This window comes from Opisthocomus hoazin, chromosome 1 (genome assembly GCF_030867145.1).
Source record: "Opisthocomus hoazin isolate bOpiHoa1 chromosome 1, bOpiHoa1.hap1, whole genome shotgun sequence".
Lineage (NCBI taxonomy): Eukaryota > Metazoa > Chordata > Aves > Opisthocomiformes > Opisthocomidae > Opisthocomus > Opisthocomus hoazin.
The window spans coordinates 62,220,746-62,240,660 of record NC_134414.1 but is presented as its reverse complement, the minus strand read 5'-3'; the positions used below and the strand labels follow the sequence as shown (position 1 = coordinate 62,240,660).

The window sequence follows — 19,915 nt, the reverse complement described above, 5'->3', positions numbered from 1 at the left end:
GAAGATGTACGGAACCTTAGGTATTGCCCTAAAATGTGGCCGGTAGGCTTAAGGTTAAAGGTCTGAGAAACGAGTTGTAGTGCCAAGTATTTTGGAAGATTGCCTTCCAGGGTGGCTCAGGCCAAAGGGCAGGAGGGCTCAGGGTCCTGCATTCGTGTTATTACCTTCTCTGTTCAAACTTCCAGTACATGGAAATTAGTTTTGTAGATTTTCACAAGGGTAGTGTAGTGATAGGACAAGGGGGAACGGCTCTAAACTTAAAGAGGGCAGATTTAGATTAGATATTAGGAAGAAATTCTTCACCATGAGGGTAGTGAGGCACTGGCACAGGTTGCCCAGAGAAGCTGTGGATGCCCCCTCCCTGGAAGTGTTCAAGGCCAGGTTGGATGGAGCTCTGGGCAACCTGGTCTAGTGGAAGGTGTCCCTGCCCATGGCAGGGGTGTTGGAACCAGCTGATCTTTAAGGTTCCTTCCAACCCTTTCCATTCTATGATTGTCTGATTAATGAAACCTTGCAGTGGGCCTAGATACGTTCTTGGAGAGGTTGATTTTTGACCTGTTTACGGAAGTGGGGAAGACAGAAGGGTGTAACTGTTCTGTATGTGAATAAAGCAAGAGAGAAGTCCTTGTGGTTCTCTGTGGGCATGAAAAGACAGGAGTAGATGTGAGTGTGAAGGGTGGGAGAGGCTGGTAAGATTTGGACCCTGGGTTGCTGCGGTGGCTGAGCTGAGACAGATCTGGGTCTCTGGCACTGGCTGTGTTAGGGTTTTGGTACTGAGGGCTGGGGGAAGTGCTTGGGTCTGTGCTGTGAAGCAGACTAGTGTCCCGCGGTCGTTGCTTTGGGGTGCACGCTGGGTGCGCTGACTGCAAGGAAGACACCTCCGCTGCGGATGTTCAATACTAGACCCCCATTTTTTCGCATCAGAGGTCCATCTCTTTGGAGTGTGAGTCTGCTGTGTGCCCGAGTTCCCTTTAGGAGGAACAGGGGTGCTCAGCCTGCTCACCTCCTGGCACTGAATCAGAATGTAGCCAGCATGCGTATGGAGAGCAGAGCTCGTGGGGGGCACCACAGAGTAGCTGTCCGAGGGGTTGCCCTGACTGTAGGCTGGGTGTATATACTGGGGTGCATCAAACACAGCATAACCAGCCCGTCAAAAGAGGTGATTGTCCCGCTGTGTTCACCGTCGGTGCGGCCTCACCTCGACTAGTGTGTGCAGTTCTGGGCCCCACCATTTAAGCAGGATGTGAAGGTTCTTGAATGTGTCCATGGGAGGACAACAAAACTGGTGAAGGGCTGGAAGGAATGTCCTGTGAGGAGCGGCTGAGGACTTTGGGCTTGTCTAGTTTGGAGAGAAGGAGGCTGAGGGGCGACCTCAGGACTCTCTACAGCTTCCTGAGGAGGGGAAGCAGGGATGGAGGAGCTGATCTCTTCTCCCTGGGGTCCTGTGACAGGACACGTGGGAATGGTTCAAAGCTGCGCCAGGGGAGGTTCAGACTGGACATTAGGCAGCATTTCTTTACCAAGAGTCTGACTGCCGCCCCCCCGCGCAGGCCGCGGCTGCCGTAGCGACGCGGAGGACGCCGAGCGTTTGGGATCGGTGTGGCGAGGCAGGAGTGACAGGCCGAGGCGGCGAGGCTGCGGGGTGATGGGGCTGTGAGAGCCGCTCTGGTGCGCGGCGATGCCAGGCGGAGGTGTGAGGAGCGAGGAGAGCGTGTGGAAGCGGCGTGCGAAGGGTGGGCGGCTGCGTGAGGGAGGGGAAGGTGCGGGCAGCAGCGGGCGGGCGCTCGGCGCGTGGAGGGTGAGGAGCTCCACCGGGAAGGCCGGGTGGAGCTGCCAGCTGAGGGGCGCGGCGTGGGGCACGCGCGCAGGGACGGTTGGAGGAGCGTCTGCCAATGGCGGGCCGGGCCTGACTGCCGCCCCCCCCCGTGCAGGCCGCGTTTGCCATAGCGACGCGAAGGACGCCGAGCGGAGCCCGAGGGACGGACGGAGCGCGGCCATGGTGAGCGGCGGACGGGCGGCGGGACGGGCCGGGCGGCGGGCCGGGCCGAGCTGTGTCGTGTCTCTCTCCCGCAGCCCTTCACCGAGCGCGCCTACTACCCGCCGGCGGCGGCGGGGGGAGCCGGGCCCGGCGCGGCGCCGTTTCCTGCCTTCCAGTTCCGCGGGCGCCATGAGAGCCCGGACTGGCGGCGGCTGAGCGCCGTGGACGTGGGCCGCGTGTGGCGGGAGGGGGACGTGGCGGTCCTGCAGGAGCACCTGGAGCACGTCACCTTCTGCAGCGCCGAGCAGGAGCGCTGCCCGCACTGCCAGGGCCCCGCCGACCCGCTGCTGCTCAAGCTGCTGCGCCTGGCCCAGCTCTGCACCGAGTACCTGCTGCACTCCCAGGAGTACCTCAGCGCCCAGCTCTGCGGCCTGGAGGAGGCCCTGCGGGAGGCCCAGGCCCAGCGCGACCAGCTGGGCAAGGAGGTGGCCCAGCACTTGCAGGAGATCAAGGAGCTCAAGGAGGAGTGCCGCCGGAGGAAGAGGATGATCGGCACCCAGCAGCTGATGCTGGAGGCCCAGGCCCAAGCCATCTACCACCAGGTGAGAGGAGAGGTCCCGGCGGCCCAGTTGCCCACGCCTTGCCAGCTCCCCGCCGGCAGGGACAGGTGACAGAGCAGCCCTGCTCTGCTGGGGCGCGGTCGCTGGCAGGCGGGAGGCTGGAGCTGGAGGGACCGGTGACCCTGCAAAAAGGGAGCGCATCGCCTGCAGGTGATGCGCCTGCTTTGCTTCCCAGCTGTGTTTCACAGGTGTCTGGCTGGTGCCACAGACGCTTGGGAGAGTGCCACATCATCATTAACGAATCCCGTTTTCGCTAACAAGTGCTCTTTATTCTTGGATTCGCTTTTGACGTGTTTGAAGCGTCAGATACGCACACATACAAAACCCATGATAAATGTCTTACTGCTTTCTGCTGCTGTCTCGCCTTGCCTGTCAGCTACACGATCAGAAAACACACAGGGCAAGTATAGCAGAACTGGTGCTAGGCGGTAAGCTACCTGGCTGCGAGTTGCCCCTTTCCTGCAGTGATGTTCTCCAGGGACTAAGTTTCTACTTGCGTGTGTGACTCAGAAGTGACTCGGGCAGGATGGTAAAGAGTCCCAGTGAGGCAGCTCATCCATAACTCCACAACAGTCTCTTCCTTAACGGTCTTCCCTAGGAGCTTAGTACATTGCTGTTCTGACTCCCAGTGTCATGTCCGTCTGGTTATTTTTGTGAGGGTTTTTGTGTTCTACATACTATGGATGTAATAGTTTGATTTAAAGATTTTTCAGCTTCAGCACTTTTCAACAGGTTTCAGGAATGCAGATTGCAACCTCAAATGTAGTCTGAAGTCTGGAAAGTACACTGGACACAGACTTGACATGATTTCAGGCTAGCTCTTTGTGTCTATATGTTTAAAGTTATAGTTTTGTTCTGCTTTTTAATTCTTGGGATTTTCTGTAAGGAAAAAGATACCTTATGCCCCAAGAGCAGAGCTATGCATATGGTAGACTTCATGGGAACCTTATCTCAATGCGTTCATTTGAGTGTTAGTCTTAAGGAGAAGCTGCTGCTGTGGAATAATTTTAAAAAGCCTCTATGCAACTTACAGAGCAGTTTGTCTGTCTTGTGTTGCAAAAGAAAACTGATTGGATGCATCATTTTATGTGTAAACTTAAATAATTCTCATACTGTGATTGCCAGCTGAATATTACCAAGTTTTCCTGAAATATTCGTAGAATACAGCTGTCTCAGTGGAGGCTGAAGAACATGGTAGTGAACTTGGCTCATCACCAATCTTTTGATCAGTAGCATTTACAATGAAGCCAAGACGGACAGCTATTTCCCATTTTTAATTTAATTTCATATGAAGTAAGTGTCTGCCCTCACCCCTTTTTTCCTTTCTGTTAGTAAGTTCTTGCCTCCAGAAGTTGTTTAGGTTCATGTGCAAAAAGTGAGTCCAGGGAGTGTTGTTGAACAGTTCCTGCAGTTCCTACAGGGTTTTCAGGATTCTGAGTGTGAATACCAGAGATAAATTAAACTCTTCCTAGGGTTTGTAAATGCAGGGCAGCAGTGTGATCAGTAAACAATAATTGTGTGTTGTTTATCTGTGCCATGATCTTGGCTGGTCTGCAGTGCCAGATAATAGGGGTTTTGCTGGTGTTCCTGAGAGGTAGTTCAGGTTTCATCCCTTTAAAGTCTTGGCTGTTTAGCAAACAAGCCTGTAAATAGTTACTTGCCTTTTTTTAGCAGAGACACACTTTAGATCTAATTTAATCATGCTGTGGAATTCAGGTTTAATGCCTTTAATCCACCACCAATGTAAGTTCAACCACTGAATACTATGATAAAATGGTACTGCTACCTACAAGTCATGAATCTGAGACTCAGTGGTCAGTACCTTCCTCTGAGTAATACGAACTTAATTTAAAATAATTTTTCAGTTTTTTGATACTTTGTTCAGAAATCTCATATTCTCATGCATGATGTAGACGTAAAGTGTGCATTCTGTATTACACTGTGAAAAGTAGTTGCGAGAATAACGTTACATCATTCAAAACGTAAATGTTCTCTGTGTTAATCCTGTCTCCTGCAGTAAGAGCTTTCTTTTGCTCCCAGCAAGTCTAACTGACATTAAGTTTATGCTTGAATGGATAACATTATTTCACAGCCAATTTAATTCCATAAATCATGTGCAATCTGTTACACTATAAGCTCCCTCTTGGTTGGCAGCAGTACTTTGCTGCTATACTGCATGTCTTACTGCATCCAGCTCTGGAGCCCTCAGCACAGGAGAGACACGGATCTGTTGGAGCGGGTCCAGAGGAGGCCACAAAGATGATCCGAGGGCTGGAGCACCTCTCCTGTGAGGAAAGGCTGTGGGAGTTGGGGCTGTTCAGCCTGGAGAAGAGAAGGCTGCTGGGAGACCTTACAGCAGCCTTCCAGTACCTGAAGGGGCTTGCAATAAAGCTGGAGAGGGACTTTTGACAAGGGTTTGTAGTGATAGGACAAGGGGTAATGGCTTTAAACTAAAAGAGGGCAGATTTAGATTAGATAGAAGAAAGAAATTCTTTACTATGTGGGTGGTGAGGCACTGGAACAGATAGCCCAGAGAAGCTGTGGATGCCCCTCCCTGGAAGTGTTCAAGGCCAGGCTGGATGGAGCTCTGAGCAACCTGGTCTGTGGAAGGTGTCGCTGCTCATGGCAGGGGGGCTGAAACTAGATTATCTTTAAGGTCCATTCCAACCCAAACCATGCTAAGATTCTACGACTCTTTACTTTGTTTTTTTATTAGCACTTTTTTCTCTTTGTCCAACAAAATTTGACTTAGTAGTTCAAGGCTTTAGTGTTTGCTGAAAGATATCTATATTTGATAGGATACCTGACTATCAGTGGCAGTATTTTAAATATGAGATGAAATCTGGGAGTTTGATTGTGATGACAAGATCTTGAATCTGTTAAGTCAGTCTTTTACAGTCATACTTGTAGCGGAGGGCTACAAGGATGATGAGGGGACTGGAACATCTTCCCTACGAGGAGAGGCTGAGGGAGCTGGGCTTGTTCAGCCTGAAGAAGGCTGCGAGGGGACCTAATAAGTGCTTATAAATATCTGAAGGGTGGGTGTCAGGAGGATGGGGCCAGACTCTCTTCAGTAGTGCCCAGTGACAGGACAAGGGGCAATGGGCACAAACTGAAGCACAGGAAGTTCCGTCTGAACATGAGGAAGAATTTCTTCCCTCTGAGGGTGACGGAGCACTGGAACAGGCTGCCCAGGGAGGTTGTGGAGTCTCCTTCTCTGGAGATATTCAAGACCTGCCTGGACAAGGTCCTGTGCAGCCTGCTGTAGGTGACCCTGCTTCGGCAGGGGGGTTGGACTAGATGACCCACAGAGGTCCCTTCCAATCCCTACCATTCTGTGATTCTGTGATACCACACTGAAGAGGAACAAGGACTCAGCTGAGTATTTGTGATTTGTTAAAATGTATTTATTTGAAAAAAAAAGAAGTGTGAGAGAGAGGTAATGAGCAACCCTACATAAAGCGATGCGGGCTTTCGTTCGGTCTTACCGCTATGTTGCAAAATCTGTAGGGATAGCTTCTGTCCTTGTGATACCCATCTGTTTTCAGTATTCTGAGCGTTAGTGGAATGTACTTTGAAGAGAAACAAAAAAAAATTTTTAAATGGATAGGATCCAAATTTGATTGAAAATACGACTTCACATTCAAATTAAAAAATAAGAAGTAAATTTTAGGAACAGTAATTGAAACAGCTTTACACTTCAGAAGGATGCTGGGTAGCATACTAATGTATGTACCTTTTCTTGCAAAATTGTATACTGTTACCTTATTTTGTTTGAAATATCTGACCTTTTTACATATCTGTGGTCCTGGTGTAGTCACCCTACAATTCACGTATGTGTACTCAAACCCATGTTTGTTGTTTTTTCCAACTGTATGGTGCTGTCTTTTGCTGTGATACAAGAGCCTTAAGAGTACCTGAGCTGCTAGTTGGCTGGAGTCAGTGTGTGTTTTGCTGAGCAGTGTTGCCTTACTTTTTCCTTATGCTTCTATACCTACCTATATTCATCTTGTATCTGTGGTTTATATCTGAATTTGAGCTTGCTCGGTCAGAGTGTTTTTTGTTCAGAGTTTGTGCAGTGCCTAGCACAAAGGGATTCTTGCCCATGACCATCACTGCACGACATTAAATAACACAAATAACTTTAGAGAAATCAGGTACTGTGAGAATTTTAGTCATTATTCTTGTGAAATGGAATTTATTGAAGTTACCTACTTTGGACTTCTGGGCAAAATGTAATAACATGTTAAAAGCTTTAACTGCTATGCTTATCAAACAGATGTTACGAATAATAACTAAAATGTTTTTATCTGTTCTTTGTAGTGTCAGTTTTGTGAAAAGGCTTTTGTGAACTATTCCTTTTTACAAAGTCACATGCAAAGGCGTCATCCGGAAGAATCTCGGATTGGTATGTACTTTAATGTTATCAAAAAAATGGAGATAAATAGTTTAGAGAAGTGTAAATGTAGTCAGGATGCGCCGGTCCATGCTTTTGTGTAACCGGGAAGAATGATTTTCACACTCCATATTTAGGTGGCAGATACCAATTTGTGTGAATGCAAGCAACACTGAATGACAAAATCCATTGGGTGACATATGTTTCAGTCTCTGGAAAATAATTAACAGAAGATTGTATACCCTATTTACAGTACCTTTTCAAACTAGCATTCCCACTGAATGCTTAGTAGCGGAGTTCAGAGCACAGTTTCTCTTCAGGCATGTGTGTTACGAAGGTGTGGGTAAACTGAACAACTAAGGCAAATACATTTTGTGAATACGTATGAATTATCAGTACAGAAATAATCCAGGTCACCTGAAAGCAGTTTGAATAGGTTCAGGCTCTCCTGAACTAAACTGACTGTAAAACAGAGTGAGAAAAAGAAACTGTCAAGAATAATCTAACTTCATGTATCTATGGTAATTGTGGTTGCTATACCACTAACTTACATACTTTTCTCTGTCTTCACTAAAAAACGTTTAGTTTGAAAAACACCGCTGTCAAAGTTTGTTTCATTCGTCTCTAAATTCTCTCCTTCCTGTTAGGCTGCATGCTTGAGATTTATTGCTAAGGACTCACAGGTATTGACGAGTGGCAGTGGTTAGAAATGAGTTAGGAAAAAAGAGCATTTGGGAGCAGAAAGAGTGGGAAGAATCTAGCGAGGTCTGAACTGTAGTTGTCAGTCAAATAAAACAGTAGGAAAAGCAAGAGGGGTCTGAGTAGACATCTGAGAAAGCGTTAAAGTATTGGAAGAAGAAAGAAGCTCTTGTCCACTTCATAGTTGATAAGAGATGATAGTGGAAGGAGCTGCAGAAACAGTTAACTAGTTATCGTATAAAGAATTAGTCTGAAATGGCTGTATGAGGGAAATACTCCATGCAGTTATTTCTGAAATAATATTCTGCACTGTGCTCAGATCTTCAGATGACGGGCAGACTGGGGAAAATTGGGTCCTTGGTAAATTGATAAAGTATTTCAAGATGAAACATTGTTACAATTTTTGCATATTTATGAACTGTTTTTTGCAGTGACATTCCCCCTGACTCATTCCAGATCAACGAGAATTTGTATTCCAAATGGACTCCTTACTGAAGTTATTTGGAATAAATTAAACCTAACAGAATTGAATCATTGAGGTTCACTTTGTCCTTCATACATCCTTGTTTGAGCCTGTGTTCCTTAGATTCCTTTGAAATTAGATTATATAATACTTGTAAATATTTTATAAACTATTTTACATGTCAGTAATAGTGATATTTTTCAGTTCATGAGGATGTTAGCAGTCCAGAGAACATATGTATTTAAAAGCATCTTTGGAGACTCATGACAGTATGAAGGGGAATGGTCGATGTGAGTCGCACTTCATTAAGGTGTTACTGAAACACTATAGAAATGCATTTGCCATAAGTACCAGATTTCCAGAAATCACAACAAACATTTTTAAAATTTGTGTTTCTTTCAAACAGAGCAGAAGAGGAAAGCAGAGACAGACAAATTGCAGGATGAGTTTGATAAACTGAAGGATCAGTTGCAACTTGTCAAGTCCCAGTTAGAGGCTGAGCAACAGGCTAATATGGCCAGGTTTTATAAGGTAATCTATAGTAAGTAATGTGAACCTTTCAAAAGGGTGAACACAGTCCAAAGTAGTAATTCATTTTGCAACTGGAACAAAACAAAAATGTATCTACAGCTTGCCTGTCTGGCAGCCATGGTGCTTGGGCATTAGATCATAGCCCTCCCTCGCCTCCCATAATTTTGGACATCCACTTTCTCCTTACTTTCATTTTAGACATACTTTAAATGAATATCTGAGACAACGCTTCTGTTAGCACTTGCCAGTTCAGAAGATGTGTGTCTTGTTATTAAAGCAGATAAAATTGCCTTGCTGTGGTGAAATATAAGCTATTTTGACATTTTGTGATGATTAAGCATTTCTTAGATATGACTGATTTTACATGTGACCTTATAAGCTAGAGTAGGATTTATTCTTTGCTGTGGAGAACTTTATGTCTAACAGAGGTATAAAGCAGTTCAAGGAAGAGAGACTGAGAAGAAACAAAGCAATCTAGAACTCTTATGGTGGTCTTTAAATCCTTGGTATTTGGCTGACCGGAGAGACAAAGCAAAAAGTAGTCTTAGCTACTGCTGTGTGAACGAGAAGACCTTAACCAAGAATGATTTAAAGTAGTAATTATCTATTTGTAATCACATGCAAGGCTTTGTTTAGGGTAGTATTGAATCTTGTAAATACACTTACTGGCTCATAAAGAGAAAAAAGAATCTCTAAGTTACCTGTTTATTGTTTTTTTTTTTTTAAACTTGAAAATTTCAGATCATCGCACAGTTTTCATTTCTGTTTAAATAAATACAATCAGATTTGCTATCGAAATAGGGATGGAAATTTTTTTGACGACAGAGGGGCTTCACACTTCCATTTGAGGAGCAAGTTCTAGGCATAAGAGACAAGATACTTCTAATAGCTGAGTTGAACGCTGATCTTTGTGTTGCAGTTTGCCCTGTATCACATTCAAAAGCAGTGTTTTGTCGTTGTTAACTTGTAAGAACCTTCTTCCAATATTCAGAACTTCTAAATGGCTTTCATAGTGGAGTTTGAGGACCTTCAAACATAAAACCAACCATTAAATTTGGAAACAAACACTACGTTTTTAATTTAAAGGCAATAAACAAAACGTGGCTATCATTATTTTCTTCCTTGTTTTCAGAGGAAAACCTGATCTTCTGTAAAATATGCAGTGTTTCTTTCCCTGAACACAGCTTCAGACTCTCCTTTCTTCAATCCTCTTGTTCCCCTTTTCTCAGGACCATTCAGCTTCCTGGTTTTTTTTTTCCATTTTCAAAAGTACTGAGTGACCAAATGAAGAGCGTGGATAAAGTTTCGCTAAGGAGCGCAAGCACTGTCAGATAATGGGCCTTGGCCCTACGTGGACATCTCCTAGGTATTCCACTCATTCATTCTGTGCCTCACTTTTGAGAGGTACATCTATAACATATTTCTGCTGCCCCTGAAGCATTGTTTTGTGAGATGGAACTTTGAGTATTCATAACAGTGCAGTGTAGATTTTTTTGTGCCTTAGGTGCCTATTTTGAATTCACTTGTCTTAGCTGAGTCTCCTAACTACAAGGGGACTGCCTGAAATGTCCTGAAGCTGCAGCCTGCGGTGTTACACAACAAGAAGCTTGCAAAGTTTGGATGTCAGGGAAGATAGAAATGTGAAGTGTGACTGGCTGCAGTTTGCCTGCAGAAGAGCAGAAGATCTTTCCGCTGTGTTTTTTTTAGGAGAGCCACTACTGGAGGAAATGTGAATAAAAACTGTTATGCTTTCAATTCTTGGTCCCTTCTACGCCTTTGAGGTGAAAGGACACAGAAGATCCTGTTCTTCATAAGTGTACAATGGTTGCTTGTTATAGTTAGTCAGAGAACAAATTCAGATTGAATGCTGTGATTGAAAGATGTAGGGGTTGCCTAAAAAGTGTATATATTCTGGGCAGTGAAATGCAGGACTTTGAACAAGTTGAGGACTGTATGAAATGAGTGACTGGGTAATGGAATAGTAGAAGTAATTTAACTGATAAAGTGGCGTAAATGTATACGTGGGAAAAATAACTTAATCTACAAAATGATGGATTCAGAGCTGAGTGTTATTACTGAAGGGCAAGATCTTAAGGTTGCAATACATCGTTCTACAACCCAGTAATTAGTAGCAGCCAGCGAAGAAAATCAAATATTACAAATTATTCTGAAAAATCACAGTGCAAGCCACAACCTAAATACTGTGTGTAGGTTTAGTCCCTTCATCTCAAAAAGGATGTGACAGAATTCTAAAATTATGGAGATGGGCTGTGAGGGTGATCAGTCTGTATTTAGAATGACTGAGCATGCTCAGAGTTGTCAGTCTGAAAAAGAGACAACAGCTTGATGGGACTGAAGTCGTGAGTTACATAGAGTGAAGAGGTATCAATTATTCACTCTCTTTTCCAGTTTAGGACCTGGCATCCATCAAATGAACATAGCTGGAGCCAGATTCAAACTGAAAAAGTACTTGGGTCTTCACGCAATTTGTGGAGCTCTTTGGCAAAAGATGTTGCAGCCACACGGGACGACTGCAAGAGTATATGAGGAGAAATGTATCGAAGGTTACTAAGTTGACAAAACTGTATCAGGCACAGGAAGCCCTCTGAGCTGCAAACAGTTGGCATCTTGGAGACTATTAAGGAGAATGTGCATGTTTGCTTGCCCTGGTATTATCCTTTCCCACTGATACGGTTATGGCCTCTGTGAGAAATAGGATGCTGAACTAGGCGGTCTTTGATATGACCAAGTAAGGTCATTCATGTGTTCTTATGTATGGAAAAATAGTGAACTACCAAAACTTCTTGAAACGTACTTGCTTTGCTAGCAAAATGTATAGTTTGCTGCCCCAGAATTCTTCAGAAACTGGTGGTTTTTTGTGTTTATTGATGTCACAATGTTGCCATTGAAAGTGACTGCTTCCCACGCGTAGTTTGGGTGCTTGAATTATTATTGCATATGGGGAAAAATAACAAGTAACGGTTTTAAATTAATTTCAGAAATGCGAACAGCAAAAATCAAAAGAAGAAGAAATTCTGCAATCATTTCATAAATGGAAAGAGGAGGAAAAAGAGAAATGGGCTGATGAAGTAGGAAAAGTGAAAGAGATGTTTATGAAAGAGCTTAAGGAGTTATCTTCAAGAAATTCAACTTTAGAAAGTGTAAGTGATTTAGATTTTCGAACATTATCAGGCATGAATCCCTTACAGAAGATGGTAGTGGACTTTACATGTTTGAAATGTGATGTAGTCATCCTGGAGGTCATCTTACAAAACCCTAAAAATAATGGTTGAATGATAGCCATAGTTGTGTCTTTGTATACTGATACTTTAGTAACATCATTTCAGTTCTTTTTTTTAATAGCATTGTTTTGGATGAACGAATTATACCTTCAGCAACTATGTCAGTTTTTTCTTGCTCGTCATCCTTTGAGTACCTGTTTATGGATTAGTAGATACTCTTATTATTGCTGTCTGTTAGGTATCCTGGTATTGATGTTCTCATAACTGGCATGGAGGGGACTAACCTCTGCATTATAGTCCTGACAGTAGAACTGCATGTGTTTTCAATACGTGCTCAGGAAATGCTTTCCAAAGTTTTCACTAGAAAGAGAATTGTAAAAGCATAGGTGGGTCAGAAAACAAATACGCATGGCGTTCAGAGCATCTTATGTTTTGTAGCTGCTAGGTCCTGTGTACATTTGCAAGGTATATTTGTTAGATGTATATATTAGTAATTACATGAAAGTTTATAAATTCTGAACTCATGAGAAATGTGAGAAGAATCTGATGCAATCTGTGCATAGTTATGTTTAAAGTAAATTTTGTATTAGATGACAGTTAATAAAACCTGTATACATGTTCTTAATTTCTCTGCCCCCTCGCTCCTTTTAGAAACTGTTAGAATTACAGAAGTCCAATATGCAGCAAAAATCCAATTTAGGGACACTGAAAGACAGCGAAGAATTTACAGAAGAGAAACCTCAGAGTCCTCAGGACTCAGGACAGAGTGTGGTTAAACTTCTTGAAAAACAGGTAACACTGTAACTTAATGTATTGCTTTTGGCAGACTACTTGTGTTCTTTTTATTTTTGTACGTCCCTGAGTAGGATTTTAAATCCATAAGTAAAATTCTTATCCCTCTCAATGCCTAAAATAGCTGTTTTTAAAGATTTACTACTATTTAGTACAATCTCTATAATGGAAATCAAGGAATTATTTTCCTTATCCTTTATAAGTAAATTAATTGTTATTTATTTATTGATATTCTCTTATTCTTTGTTATTAAATATATCTAGCTTTGCCATGTATGTTGCAGTTGAATTCCAGAAGGCTCTGGTAAACCATTTATGTCTGCTGATCTGTGAGGACGCTTAGGAAAAATTGAATTTTCTGTTTTCCAAGATTGAAAAAAAAAAGTTAAGAAACTTTCTGACAGGATTTGTCAGCCTGTGACTTCTGAGCCAGATGAAGTACTTGCGTTTGTCAAGTGCAACTTCTGTACCCGGTCTGTATGATTCGATCAGCACAGATGCTGGTGCTAGTGCAAATCTGTTGGGCAATCCAAAGTTCCACCTGTAGGAAAGTCTGAGCTAGGAAGGGCCGCTGATGCCAAGGTCATTGCATTGCTCTGAGACTCAGCTGCATGTCTGAGTCGTTCCTGTTAAAAAAACAAACAAAAAACAGTTGTGAGGCCTTTGGAAAGACCTACAAACCTTTTTACTCTTTTTTTTTTTTTTTTCCCCCTGACACTTTGAGACACAAGTTACATATTTCATGGTTCTTAGGGTGTGAAGGTCTTTGTACACTGCTGGTATCGTCAAGAAGTTTGTTCACTTCTGCTCAAAGATGTGGAAAACTTAATGAGTTTTACTTTATGTTTTTTATTTGATCGAATAAAATTCAGTTCACTCAACTCATATTAATACTGCTTTTTTAATCATCATTATGCAAAATATATTGTTAATGACTGCTTGAAATGACATTATTCTGGGGGGGGAAGACGCTGCTCTTACTACTCTTATTGCTAATACACAGAGATGTATCAAAATCCTTGCGTATTTCTCATTCGCAGTCACTGTATATACAAATCAAGGAGCAAATACATAGCTTCTAGAGTGACTGGGAAGAAAACCACACTTGGATCTATAAAACATGCTGATGACCATTCTGGTTCTTAAATACGGGGTTATTCGATTTTCATATCATCAGTAATCTTTCCAGTATTTATGCTTTATTTAGAAAAGTAAAGCTGCATATATCAAACAAAACGTTAATGTGTTACTAACAGAAATTAATATTGCTTTCCTCTATGCAGGAAAGTAAGTGGACGTCTAGAATACAAGCCCTTCGTCATGACCATGAGACAGAAAGGTCCCTGGTAAGTGGCACAGCAAACCACTTAAACTAAAAGGAGACTTTTTTCTTATTTTCTTACCCTTTTGACAGTTCTTGATATGCTGTAGCACATCTGTTGGATTAGAAAGCCTAGATCTGAAGAGTTTATCAGAGTGTGTCCTCTTAGATGTATTTATTATCTCTGTATTTCGCTTATGCTAGAATCTTGACATTTCAGTTAAGGCCAGGGTTGAAACGGAATTTGTCATTCAGAAATCTCACAGACACCTGAAAATGTGTATCTCTCTTGAAGAGCTTACAACTAATTCTGTGAGCACTGTATTATACCGTGTTTTCTGCGTTACGTGGATATGCTGGATAGTTGATAGATAATTTACCAACATGGAGCTTTCATCTACCCTATGCCTTCTGCTACCATGGACCTATGGCGTATGTGTCAATCTTTTCTTTTCTCTTTTCTGTCACTTCTCTGCTGCTTTTTCTGTTGTAGCTTTCTAATGCAGAACGTGTTCAGCTTTTCCAGGAAAACACACCATGGCATTTTATTTTGCATCAGTTTATATATTTTACTATACAAAGCTTTATTCCTCAGATCTTTTTCATGTCTGCATTTCTTTTTAATCTCTTTCCTGCTTTGTTTCTCTTGCTTCTTTTTCCTTTCATTTTCCTTTCATCTGCGTGGCCATGTAAGAACTGAGCAGATCATAGTGGTCTGACCAATGCCTCTCCTCCTCTGGCAAGAAAGCAGTGGGGAGGAACCATGGAACATTCCCCTAAAAGGATGTATGTGGCATACACCCACATACAATGCAAGAATAGAATAAGGGAGGAGTAATGTAAGTATTACTTTTGGGATGGTGCACCTAAAATATTGTTCCCTTTCTTCTACATTCAGAGCTAATATATTAGGTTTCACCTAATTCACATCTCATCACCTTAAAATATCATTATTTGACACTATTTATAACCAAAAACGTTTTTATAAAGGCATATGCTTTTTCCTGCAATCTTATTTTTAGGCAGTCTTGGCAGTGTGTTTGTATGTTCCTTTCTCTGTATTGAGATTTAGGTAGTCTTCCATGCATAAGTAAAAAGTGATCCAGACAACTGTTTTGTAATGTATGCAAGTCCCAATTAAATCACAAGAGACGTTATGTTTTTGCTGAAGAATTGTTAAAAATACTTAAGCATGACACTTGCTTGTTTAAACTTTATAGCATTAAATTTTTTTGTGTAATATTAATATGAAGTTACTTTTCTTCTGATTGCTTGCTAGCTACTGTCACAGATTGAGAAACTTAAATCATCAGTGAGAGAAGACCTGAATAAAAATAACACCTTTTACACGAGGCAGATAGAAGAATTGGGGCAGAGGCTTCAGGAGCAGAACGATCTGATTATTACTCAGAAGCAGCAGGTCTGTTTTGTGAAGCATTCTGTGTTTCAGAGAGCATAGGACATAGACAAACATTTTACTGGCATTTGGTCTTTGATATATCTCTGGTTGCATAGTTAATATTCTCAATTTGTAGCAGTATTGCTGTTGTATTTTGGTTACACTTTGGAAATTGTGTTGATAAGTAAGTATAGATCTGGAAAAGAGACACAGGAATGTAAACCAGGAATTTAAACACAAGTTAGAAGGAAAGAATTAATAAACCAAATGTTTTTAAGAAGTTTAACACAAAGTTAAAAGATTACTAGGTCGCAGGCACCAAAGACCTCTACAGATGAAAAGTTTCTGATAGTGAGCAGGATTTAGTCTGCCACAGAATTACCATAATGAAATCCAGTGTTTGAAATCTGCAAATACATGACTTCTTATACTAAAAATAATCATATTTATCACTGTGAGAATAATTAATTAAATTATTACCGCATGAAATTTAACAAGAGTAAGTGCTGCATTCTTCACCTGGGACGGGGTAATCCTCGTTGTATGTACAAAATGTGGGGTGAGAGGCTGGAGAGCAGCCCCACGGGAAGAGATCTGGGAGTCTGGGTTGATGGCAAGTTGAATATGAGTCAACAGGGTGCCCTGCAGCCAGAAGGGCCAGCCGTGCCCTGGGGTGCATCCAGCACAGCATCGCCAGCCAGTCTAGGGAAGTGATTGTCCCACCCTAGGCTGCACTGGTGCAGCCCCACCTCGAGTGTTGTGTGCAGTTTTGGGCACCTCAATACGAAGACATGAGACTATTAGAGTGTGTCCAGAGGAGGGCAACCAAGATGGTGAAAGGCCTCCAGGGCAAGACTTAAGAGTAGCCACTGAGGTCACTTGGCTTGTTCAGCTTGGAGAAGAGAAGGCTGAGGGGTGACCTCATTGCAGGCTATGACTTCCTCAAGGAGGGCAGTGGAGGGGGAGGTGCTGAGTTCCTCTCTCTGGTGACCAGTGATAGGACAGGAGGAAATGGAATGAAGCTGCACCAGCTGAAGTTCAGATCGGACATTAGGAAATGGTTCTTCACTGAGGGTGGCTGGTCACTGGAACAGGCTCTCCAGGGAAGTGATCACGGCACCAAGCCTCTAAGAGTTCAGGGAGCATCTGGATGACACTCGGAATCATATAATTTAGTTGTAGGTGGTCCTGCGAGGAGAAGGGTGTTGGACTCAATGATTGTTATGGGTCCCTTCCAACTTGATATGGTCTATGATTCTGTTAAATTACATGTTTGGAAATTATTTTTCTTTAAAATATGCTTTTGTTCAAACATAGGTATAGATTTGTTGAGGTGATTGGTGGGTGAAGACCTGAATGGTCTGGAGTTTAGACTGTAGCATGATTACACGGTCCTTAGAACCTGTTTCTCTATTAGATGGTGTGTTCTTTATAAATCAGCTTTTTTTATGAGATTGATGTTAAACACATACTTAAGTGATTAAAGAACTGGAAAGACAAATAATAGCTTTTACTTCTCCATCTTAACGAGTTTGATAGCTGGAGCAATAGAGGACTTAATCCAAGACAAATTACTCGCAGTAAAGTGACCTTTTAAAAAAAAAAACAGTATGACCACAGATGTAAAATAGGTTCAGAGGGATCCGAGTTTGGTGTATGTGAAATACAATCGTGAAGATCTACATTCTCCATACCTGGAAGGGCTGGAGATGTGGCTAACACTTTTGTAGAACCCAAACTGAATGGACAATGAATTGAGGCACTACTAGCTATATCCAAACAGATAAATAAAAGAGGACCAGGGTCCAGTATCTTGTGCCAGCTCTAGCTGGCATTGACTGTGTGTCTGTATGGTTTAGGTTTAGCTTCTGTTTTGGGAATTGGAGTCAGAACATTGTTTTGATGGTACAAGATTCACAAGTTTCCTGTTTTCTTTAGATCAAATTACAGACAGCTTGTTTCCTCGATGCTCTCGATTTTGTTCAGCGCATGTCTTGGGTGTCAAATAGACAAAACTGTAGAGTAGACAGGAAAACTGTTGGTATATTTAAAATCAGCGCGCAGTGAGGTGTTTCCCTGGCGTGAAGCTAGACTTGCAAAATTGAACAGGACTTGCTGGAGCAGAGAGTGTTGAAACTGTGAGTGCTGAAGTGTCCTATAAGTCCACTCTCATTTCGCTTTATAGCGTGTAATAACAGGGTGTACAAACCATGAATTCACATAAGACAACAAAGAGAAATAAGTCTTCAGCATTCATTAAGCATGAATGAAATATAGATTAGGCAGTACAATAGAGTACCACAAAAGTAGTATTTTTCTCCCCAAATCATAAACAACAATTTCTGTACTGGAACTAGGTATTTTGTACTAAATGCTCATTTCTAAATATTGACTGTTTCACATTTGTAACTATTCATGTATCTGTCTTTCTCTTTTAGATAAAAGAATTGTCCACAAGATCAGTTGCAAGCATTAAACCATGTGATGGTAAGTACAAACTGTAAGCAAAAGCAGGTTTGGTTTCTGATTTCAGCAGCTTGACTGAAACAAATGTGACAATTCATTAAAAAATGCAGGCATCAGTTTTACTAAGTAAGTATTGAAATCAAATCAGTTTCACAGGGTACCTACCTGTTTCCATTCCATGATTTTCAGAGTTCATGTTTTGCACCTGTAAGGACTTATAATGTACAAAGTTGTTCGCTTGAGTAGTGAAAAGGTGTGAAATATAGCAGTTCTATTTTGTATTATGTAAACAACTTTTGGCTTTGCTTTGTGAAGTGTAATTTTAATTGTTTTTTCGTGCTTGACTGTCCTTAGGCTGCAGAACTCACAAAAGGAATAATAATGGAAAAGTAGTCAAAACTGATTAACTTCTCAGTCAAGACACAGATGTTTGAAGAATTTTAAGAACTGTGATATTTTTGTCTGTGCGATGCTTTAATATCTGAAGTCCATTACAGATAGCTGTACCTGATAATAGTGTTTTAGGATGCAGTCCTGCACCACAAACACCTGTACAGTTGATGCCGCAGTTGCAGTGACTTGAAAGAGGTTTATTGCAATAGATGATGACAGCTGAATTAATTCTAATCCCAGTTTGGAAACCATCTTGCTTTATTAGCAGGACATTGGCGTGAACTGCATCTAACAGGGAGAAATTAGGTAGTTTGAGGAGAGCACAGCAGTAGTGTGGCTGTGTGGCTTTGCAGCTGGAGCAGGTCATACTCAGCCACACAGAAGCACAGACAAGTGCTTCACAGGCAAGACCGTGGCACACAAGCAAATTTACTTGTAGGCCCCAAGCTGATGTGAGGAACATAGACGTGAAGTGATAATTCGCTCCAAGGCTACGTTCTGTGCATGATATAAATGCACTAATTGATATGAAGTGTGGATGCATTACATCCTCTTCGAGGAATACAAATGTCGATCAGGCTAGACTTGACTAAGTAGCTTTGGGCCAAGGCTTCTTCCCCGGGACACAAAAGCAGCATCCAGACATGACCAGAGAGATGATCTGACTAGTGCAGGCTCACATTACAGTTCAGTGACAATGCAGTTACTAGTTTCTTTTCCTGGTTCTAGAAGTATTAAAAATGTTAAGCATATCTAGAGACGCACTTTTATGTTGTGAAGGACCAATTTTTACTTTGTAAACGATTTGTTTGTTTTTCCCTCATGAAAGCCAAAATTTGCATGATTAATAAATATGATTAAATATTGCTACATTTGTGAATCTGTATTTTTCTGTTACTGTCTACTATAAGACATTTGCATTATATTTTACTTTTATGCTATTTTAGTGAACACTACTGTAAAGCATCTTGAAGAATCTAAACCAAGTCTACCATTGATGCATGGTAAGTTTTTTTGATAGGTCCACACCCAGTACCTTCAAATGTAACACTGTCTTCCCGAATGTGTTGCTTGTCAAATCATAGCTGTAAGAGTAGTTACACTGAAAGAATGTAATCCGAATTGCTTTGCTGTATGTCAGCATTGAGAAGTCTCATGAAGTAGCTGTAGAGATGCACTATCGAAAAGAATAAATAAAACCAAAATAAAATAATACGAGAATATTTCCTAGCACATATATGGTATTGGAGCACTTTAAGGTAAATGAAACTAATTGATGAAATAAATTTATGTTTTCTTCTAAAAAATATGCTTATTTTCCGGTATATGCATATAATGGAATTCGTATAGAGAAAAATGTGGAGATGTTTGTAAGTCTTGAAATTGTTTTTCCATGCGACTTCAAATGTCAAGGAGGAAAACCACAGAAAACATTATCAAAATAGACAGTCATCCATTCTAGATAGTTCTTCCAGAGTGTATCTGTAGTTACATATAGATCATTATGTAGTTATTTTAACTTGTGGCATTGTGATATTGTTTACTAGTTGAGGGAAGCAATGAACCTCTATTTATATTGTTTGGTGCTTTGTGAAAACAGTTTTCACTTTTTTCTC

General features: G+C 41.8%; 1 protein-coding gene across 4 annotated transcripts in view; it reads left to right on the top strand.

Annotated features, from left to right (window-relative positions):
- Positions 1-19,915, top strand: part of DZIP1 (DAZ interacting zinc finger protein 1) — a 40,209-nt gene that overhangs the window by 1,378 nt on the left and 18,916 nt on the right. For 3 of the 4 annotated variants that reach the window (XM_075423826.1, XM_075423812.1, XM_075423818.1), the window contains exons 2-11: positions 1,932-1,999; positions 2,074-2,580; positions 6,922-7,006; positions 8,563-8,687; positions 11,687-11,848; positions 12,581-12,721; positions 14,004-14,066; positions 15,321-15,461; positions 17,879-17,927; positions 19,247-19,303. In XM_075423826.1, the coding sequence (XP_075279941.1) occupies positions 1,997-1,999; positions 2,074-2,580; positions 6,922-7,006; positions 8,563-8,687; positions 11,687-11,848; positions 12,581-12,721; positions 14,004-14,066; positions 15,321-15,461; positions 17,879-17,927; positions 19,247-19,303 (1,333 nt within the window). In that variant the 5' untranslated portion in view covers positions 1,932-1,996. The remainder of the gene's footprint in view (positions 1-1,931; positions 2,000-2,073; positions 2,581-6,921; positions 7,007-8,562; positions 8,688-11,686; positions 11,849-12,580; positions 12,722-14,003; positions 14,067-15,320; positions 15,462-17,878; positions 17,928-19,246; positions 19,304-19,915) is intronic. The other variant, XM_075423835.1, reaches the window with a different exon arrangement.